Source organism: Hippocampus comes, unplaced genomic scaffold, assembly GCF_001891065.2.
Source record: "Hippocampus comes isolate QL1 unplaced genomic scaffold, H_comes_QL1_v1.1 scaffold60, whole genome shotgun sequence".
Taxonomy (NCBI): Eukaryota; Metazoa; Chordata; class Actinopteri; order Syngnathiformes; family Syngnathidae; genus Hippocampus; species Hippocampus comes.
In genome coordinates, this window is record NW_017805483.1 from 1,141,323 (window position 1) to 1,149,709 (window position 8,387).

At 45.5% G+C, this 8,387-nt stretch overlaps 1 protein-coding gene across 1 annotated transcript in view; it reads right to left on the minus strand.

Annotated features, from left to right (window-relative positions):
* Positions 1 to 8,387, minus strand: part of map3k22 (mitogen-activated protein kinase kinase kinase 22) — a 47,180-nt gene that overhangs the window by 5,933 nt on the left and 32,860 nt on the right. The window contains 8 exon segments of the mRNA XM_019876043.1: positions 99 to 247; positions 675 to 845; positions 1,696 to 1,767; positions 5,652 to 5,713; positions 6,716 to 6,796; positions 7,083 to 7,209; positions 7,634 to 7,748; positions 7,985 to 8,101. Of these exon segments, the coding sequence (XP_019731602.1) occupies positions 99 to 247; positions 675 to 845; positions 1,696 to 1,767; positions 5,652 to 5,713; positions 6,716 to 6,796; positions 7,083 to 7,209; positions 7,634 to 7,748; positions 7,985 to 8,101 (894 nt within the window).

Sequence of the window (8,387 nt, forward strand, 5' to 3'; positions counted from 1 at the left end):
GCGGTGGGGGGGGGGGGGTCACTGAATAAGCAAGTGTACCTCACTACAATGGTGGCAATGTAGCTTTTTAATTAAACTCATTTCTTTCCTTCGCTCACCTTGCTAGTGTCCTGACAGTCAGGGTCAAAGGGCACCTGCTTGGCAGCCAGCTCGCGGCCCGTGTCAGCGTCATAGCACAGGTAGACTTCACCAAATGCACCACGCCCCAGCAGCTTACCCTGCCTCCAGTTGACCGGCGCCCGTGGGGCTGCGGTGACAATGACAACACATTAGTCATGAATATGAGGGGACCCCTCCAAAAGTGAGCTGCCCGCTAACAGATCACTGCAGGAGTGAAAAATAGTGGTCTACCAGCTAGTGGCTCCAGTAGCAAGTCGCTGACTAGCTAGAAGCTCAGGCAGCCAGTTGTTAAAGTACATAGTCACTCCAGAAGAAAACCACTCACTAGCAAGTCGCTCTAGTCTCTAGTCTCTTTCTAGCTAGTTACTCTATTGGCTAGCCACTGGTGTGACCTCTCAAACACTCTGCGACTAGCTAGTTAGCCACTCCAGTAGCTAGCCGCTAGTCACTGCAGTAGCTAGCTACAGTATTCTAAGATTACCCTTTTCTGTTAGAAAACAAAAGCTACACATTATTACTAAATGAATACTTATTTATGACAAGAACAAACTCACACTTGGCCGTGGTGCGCTGGCAGCTTTTGTCCACATTGCGTCCGAGCGTTCTCAACTCGCCATACTGTAGGCCGCCACCACCGTCACCATTGTAGCTGCGTGTGCGGCTGGAGGGAACCAGCTGGAACAGGTTTTCCTGCGGCATGAAGCTGCGCGGAAGTGTCCTGCGACCTGTGAGAAAAGAAGTATTGGACATATTAATGATGGGGATACCGTCATGCACGTTTGCTTTACAGGTGCCTCTCTGTTTCCCTGGTCTCACGGCTTCCTGTCTAAAGGGAAGCCAGGGTGGCTGTGTTTTTCAAACATGCTCAGATTCAACAGAGGAAAATCGAAATCATTGCTTGACTGAAAGGACGCTTTTACGCTGCTTTTTAATCGCAGGATCGATACGCGAACCACTCCAAGGAGTTCTCCACAGTATCAATCTGGGACTGCTCCAATGTGATCTGCTCAGGAAAGTTGGGCATTCAGTCTAATATTTTGTGCTGATTGGGTGATGCGGCATTCTTGTGCATGCCTACAAATCTTTTGTTTTGACCAATCACGGCAATGGATTAAAATGTCGTCACCGGCAATCGCCTTGTTCTGACCTGTTATCTGGATGACTGGCACAGATGGAATGATGGCGTTGAGGTGTCGTTTTTGCAATGTAAATATGTGGACAAAGCGCATCCGAAATAACATGACAGTGATTTTTCAACCAAGCCGATTGTCAACAGAGAAAAAGTTTCGGCAGAGCCACACATGCCGCCCCAAAATCACTGTTGTTTTGTGATTGGTCTGCACCACCAGTGGTGGTTTCTCGGAGCAAATCAGCGGTCTTGGGACAAGATGGATTCTCGGGGTTTGTAAACTCACACATACAGTGAAAATTTAACTTGCAGGCAAGGTTAGCTGTGATATACTACTACCAACTCTGTGCGCTTTCACACTGGTTACACTGGTCCCAATTAGACTACCGCCAAAAGTGACTCTTTCTATGAGTGAGTGGCTGTTAGGTGTTTGTTGCTATACTTACGATCACCATAGTCTTTGCTCCGATTGGGCAACTGAAACTGCCGAGGAAAAGTCCCACCTTTGCCATGGCGACCTATAGGAGGAGACAAAGGAAGACATGTTTTTTTTTTTTTTAAATAGCGAACACAAGAACTTGTACAGGAATGGTCGTGGATGTGTTGATAGCGACTAGGTAATGGAGTGACAAGGTCGCAATGGAACGAGTAGGTAGCTTGAGCTGGCAACTGAAGCGAATACCTACTGGAGCAACAAATTAGTTGGCAGCGAGCTACTGGAAGGACAATCGACCTTCTGATTAGGAAGCTAGTAGCTATCTAAAAGAGAAACCAACTAGCTGCGCCTAGCTACTGGAGCAACAATCATCTGGAGTGACGAGCAGTTTACTCATTGAGCGAGTAGGTAGCTAGCAGGTAGTCACTTGAGACACTTGGTATTTAAGCAACAAGCAATTACAATGGCTAAGTACAGAAGTGATTTACCAGATACCAGCTAGCTACTGGAGCAACAATCTACTGAAGCATGTAGGTTGCTCCAATCTAGCTTAACTAAGTAGCCATTAGATATCTAGCTGTTTCAGCAGCTCATAACTTGAGTAGCGAATGACTAGATAGCTAGTTGATCCATTTGATAGGAATTAGCTACCTTGTAGTTCTACAAGGTAGCCGTTAGATCCCCAAGTCGCTGTTGTAGATTGTCATTCCAGTAGCTAATTGGTTCGTTGCTCCAGTGGCAAGGTGCTAGCTGCTTAATTACTTCAGTAGTCTCTTTGCTAGTCTCTTCAGACCATGTATACTAAGGCGTAGTCTCTTCAGGAGATTGTCACTTCCTAGCTAGTTGCCAAGTTTGCAACATGTCATATCAGTGGGTAGCTAGTCAGGAACCAGAATGGTGGAGTTCTCACAGAGGAAAGTGAGGTCATGTGTTGCTAGCTTAGCCTTTAGCACCCAGCCCAGAGGAACTGTAACCTTAAGCAGGTGGAGGATGAGTACTGACGTAAACACGCGAAACAGAAAAGTGGCTAGAGCCACTGGCAATTGAAAGCAGCTGTCAGATGACGCGGCCTGTCCCCTCCATTCTCCTCTTCTCCCACTCCATGTTTGTGGCCGTCTCCCGTGGCAACGGGGAGTTATTTTTTTGTTTGGCGGAGCAATGGAGAGGAAAAATTGACTCACGGGGAATGATAGACAAACACTGGAGTGTTCAGCAGGCATAGATTTACATTAGGCAAGTGTGTGTGTGTGTGTGTGTGTGTGTGTGTGTGTGTGTGTGTGTGTGTGTGTGTGTGCGTGTGCGTGTGTGTGTGTGTGTGTGTACGAACACTCACACTCACACACGCACACACACACATTCTATCGTTAGGCTTTTCGGAATTCTTATTACAAGCAACCTGCACATGCCTGTGGATTGCCCTTTAATGTATTGTGAAACATTTCGGTAAAACCACTTTTTTATACAGTTGCGCGTCTTGTGTGAAAACAATGCCCGAGGCAAGTAATGCGACTTTTTTTTTCTTTTCCATTATTTTGCTATTTGAAAAATAGTGAGGTATTATCTGCTAAGAAAAAAAAACAACCGCAATGAGACGTCCATGTCTTTTTTTCAGTGGCGTTGAACTGAAATGCATCATACTACAGTACCAACGTTTTTAAATGTTTCTTAGGTAAATAAGGTAGAATATGTTTGAAACGCTCTAGGATGATGCAGTGTGATTCCACACCGCTGCAATACAGCCATAAAATATGATGTGGGTTTTTTTCTAACGCCATTTTTGCAAGTTAGACCTCGCACGCTTGTATTTTAATGTTTTTGGGTTTTTTGTTCAGTTTTTTATTTCTTATTTAAGTGAATAAAACTGACACGTTGGAATTAATTGTTTCTGGCTGTACCATGCAGCGTGAAAGTCGAGCTTGCGGTACGTGGGCCCGCATCTAGCTCTCAACGACCACGGGCTCGATCCAGCAGTCGGCCATGCAGCCCACCGAGGCACACATCCACACGTGTACTACTGCTCTGGACTCGCGTGCGTCGGCTTCACGGAAGAGACGTGCGCCTTTAAAAGGACGAGCGCTGCTATTGGGTGGAAGGGCGGGCCCGAGCGCTGCGCGTGGGCGCGGTAGCGTGTGCGTGTGCGCGCTTCTGCCTGCACCCGCTCCTAGTGGTACACAAGCGACAAGCCCCCCTTGTGCGGACACCGTGTACCGTGGTCGAAGCACCTGCGACAGGGACGTGAGAGTCAGCCCGAAACCGTCTGGTGGTCCCACCCTGCCAATCTGCACGAGCGCCAATATCTATCTGCAAGCAGGATTTAAAAAAATATATATTTCAAACTACTACAGCTCCCTGGGGACCTAAAACTGGATTTACCATTCTGATGTTCTTGCTGGTCTGATTGACGGAGGTCAGAAACACCACCTTTTTGCTGTTTGATCTAATTTAAACCTCTCAGATGGAACTTCGTTTGGAAGAAATGTCTTTTTTTAAGAGGAAATAAAATGCCTTACGATCAGGTATCGCACCACTGTACACGTATAAAAAATGTATTCGGAAATGCAAACATGCGCCTCATTCGTTCATTGGCGTTTTAAGGTGATTTCAAAGAGGAAAATGTTTCACGTTGGCCTCAATGTTACCACAGTGGAAACGAGGCAGTGTGGCGAGAGCGGATGGAATTACACGCGCCTCTTCGAGGCGATGCCTTCGAATTGTATAATCATTTCTCGACGATTTTTTTTAGTGTTTGATCACGAGCTTTGCGTCAAAGTGACAGCAGCCATCCAGCCGGAGACATGATTTTTTTTTTTTACTTAAATGTTTTCCCTTTGTCTTTCTTTTTTTTTTAAGATTAATTATAAATGACCCCAACGTCGGTGTCCAATGTCCTCACATTGTTCTCGTCGTCAGGTTCCCTTTTGGATGTAAAACAAACACGCCAGGCACAACCCTTTGCGCAGGTCAAACACGCCTTCTTCTCTCTCTCTCCATCTCTATCTCTCTCTCTCTTGTGTGTGTGTGCGTGTGCGTGTGTGTGTGTGTGTGTGTACGAACACGTGCCACAGTCAGCCTCCAAGCAGAAAGCAATACTGCACCTCCTTGGTTTAAAGGAGAAAAGTAGGTGTAACACTTCTTTTTATATTCCTGTTGTCCAAAGTAATGTTGTACAAGACGACCAGAAACTTGAGCAATTAGGGCACCACCACCTTCAAATATTTATATGAACATACTAATACTCTAGTTTAATACAAATGTACTGCAAACTAGGGACACTCTAAACTTTCCCTCGGAGTGATTGTGAGTAAGAATGGTTGTTCATATATGTGTGCCCTGTAATTAGCTGGCAACCAGTTGAGGGTGTAGTAGTGTCGGGTAGTAGGCGGTACCCGAAAACGGCTGGGATAGGCTCCAGCATGCCTGCCACCCTCGTGAGGAGAAGCGAGTAAGATAATGGATGGATGGATGGATGTATCACAAGCTATGATCAGAACAACAACACAGTTAAATATAAATTTAAAATTCTTCTTAATACATTACCCTTATAAAAATCTCTTACAGATTAACTGTGTTCAGAAAAATAATTTTCAAATCATTAATTCTCATTATTGCACACATTTCCCATTGGTGCTTGAAATGTTGAGTTTTTTCTTCTTATCCAAAACCAAACAGTGGAAACGTGTTTCCTTTTATTTGATTTGTAAATATTACTTTATTTATTTATTCCTTTTAATTCATGTAAATTCCCATCTTGTCACCTTTCAATGAAACCTACATTAAAAAAAAAAAAACACCCAGAAAATACAAATATTTGAGCTTGCATGCAACATTTGCAATTTCTTAGCATGAAATCATATAAACACTATTCCTGTTTACACATAGAGAAAGATTCCACAGAATATGACTCTCCCTTTTTGTGTTTGTGCCCCGTGGGTGTGAGCAGAGGACGGCATTTGAGCGCAAACTCACCTTTGTATTCGTAGCTGAGGTTCAGGTAATTATTGTCACGGTTGTTCTGCGAGAAAGGCGGGCTGCGACGATAAGAAAAGATGGAAAAAGAAAAAAATGATTTGCTATTCCGCTCGTATTTTCCCCTCCCGTTGCCCTTATCTTCAAATGAGCGCACGAGTTGGGTGGTGTTCCTCAAAAAAAAACAACTTTTGTGTTGTGGCTACAAAACTGATGTTGAACAACAGCGTACTTAATTAGATGTGATAAGCAGGAGGCGTGAGCTCGTGTTGCATGTGGTTACCACTGATTAAAATATACGGGAAAATATATATGAGAAAAAAAAACTGAGGTTACACCAATTCAAGCACTCCTTTTTCCATCATTTTTTTGTCTGTCAATATATTGAAGGCTTTCCTCAAACTCTCCAGAAGGTTGAGTTTGACTTTTGAGAGTGTGTGCAGGGTAGGAAGGGTGCACCAGCTCTTCACGAGATCTTCAAGGGGGTGTGTAGCTGAATCAGTTAGTCAAAGACTATCCTGAGGGTTTGTTTTGACTTGAGAAGGAGAGCAGATGCGGGGAATTGGTGGTGCGCCAACCCTGTGTAATACTTCACCACTAAATCTGTCTGATCCCACCTTCACCCCTCCCCCGGCTGACCCATCAGAGAAGCGTGACGTCTCTGCTGACCGCGGGGCGTCGCGGGGACCGCGAGACCCTGGATAAGGGGGCACGCATGCCCGCTCACAGAGAAAAGTTCCAACGCGCCGGTTTCCTGCCATTGTTCGCGCGGCCTGCAGTACAGATAAGCCTCGTGCAGGTAGGAGCCGTTTCCGCCCGCCGCTTGCTCGCTCTCCAAGCCTCCTTTTTCTCTTTTCCCTTTTCCCTTTTCACTCCCCTCGTTAGCGCCCCACTTTTATGTCCTCTCTTTCCTCTAATGATGATGGCGGTGGAATCCGGGTGCCCAGATAATAAAAAAAAAAGTGTCGCCATGGCAACAGCTGAAATGACCCGACTCCAACCGCTCCGTGTTGACCTTTCAACACGCCTTATGAGCAGAGAGCATAGGAAAGGCGATCCCTCACCTGTCAAGCGCTTGGTCGATGGATTGACAGCTGCTCGACAGCGAGTTGCCAGCACTCCCGAAGGGATCCAACATCTGAAATGTGACAACAAGAACTGAGTGCAAGTCATTTATGCTCAAGCTCAAGACTGCTGTGTCGGCTGTGGTAGAGTCCTGATTCTGAGGGGGTCTATGAGTTAAGATGTTTCGCTTCTTTTACGGGGGTGTGCGGGAGACAGGGGATGGGCCAACTCCATCAGCGCACTGAAGGGGGTGTGCGGTTTAAAAAATGTCTGCTGTTTAAAAAAAACATGTTTTTCCCTTTTTTATTTTTGACGTGTGCTTTCCATTTGTTGTGTACTTTAAAAAAAAAAAAAAAACACTTTAATGTGAGGATTTTTGGAATGAACTCCCCCTCGCTGTGGATGCTGGTGTAGGAACCCTGGCGAGCAATTTGCTGCTGCTCTTCAGGGACGCTACCTGGGGGAGGTGACGTCCGACCTGTGTGGAGGGAACCTGAGAGGAGGAAGTTCGAAAGTTACGTGACGGCAAAATAAATCTGTTGCTATGTTGAGGGGGTGCACCAACTTTGACGCATACAGTAAAATAGGATTCATTTACACCTGCAAAACAAAGGGGAGTCATTAATGCTAACTGAGCATTTTTGAGGGGGTGCACCAACATGAATGCATACCATTTGATCAAGTTACGCCTGGGGAAAAAGGGAGTCATGAATGATGACCGAGTGAATGGAATGAACAGAATGGATTTTTTTAAAGGGGTGGATTGCGCCAATTGTGTCGGGATTTAAGTTGCCAATCGTCATAAACATGATCAGATTCCTGTCACTGTCAAGTGGAGTTACTAAGTTTTTCACAACTGAGGTGATCAACACATTCAAATGGATGCAGCACACCAACGACACATGAACCATAGTCACCTGTGGAGTGTTTGCGCACCCTTTCCGAGCCCTTCAGCAATGAGCCTTTCAGATCCCCAAGCGACCGCGATGACCTCATCTCGCTCTGCTTGTCTCTGCTGTTCACCTGAAGGTACTGCAGGGCGACGGGTAAATGAGGGGGGCGAGGGGGTTAGTGTGCATAAGTAGTGGGAGAGGAAGTGAAGAAATGTCGCCCGCACCTCTGAGTGAGTCACTTCAGCTAACAGTGGCAGTCATGTTGACTCTAAATGCATATCAGCTTTTAAAGGAGGGCGACTTCCTATTTGTGTTGCAATATACAAAAAAACGTCATGTAATTTCAGGCTGAGGGTTCGGTGGGAGGGCTCTCACATGGTTGTTCTTGGGGGTCTTCAGCAATATCCTGAGCAGACCATTGGTCACCGTGCTGGAGACGAGAGAAAACACAGCCTGGTCCAGGTCTTCCTGGCTCTTGAGGGGCAACAGCATCTTGAAAAAAATAAAAGGACAAGAAAACAACATGCAGTGTAACCATTTCTGGGTGTCCCAATTGCTCCAGTATGTGAAAGCATCAGTGGGAGACAGCTAGAACGCACAACACGTCAAAAAAGTAATGATTGACTTATGACCCACAACAGGAGGGAATAAAATCCAAGTAGCGACCAATTAACATAAACAGGTAAAAAAAAAATATATAGATTTTTTTTTAAGTCTGCAAAAAGTCCGCAAATGGTGAGAAGCTGCAAAACAACAGCGAGTCACATAGAGCAACATA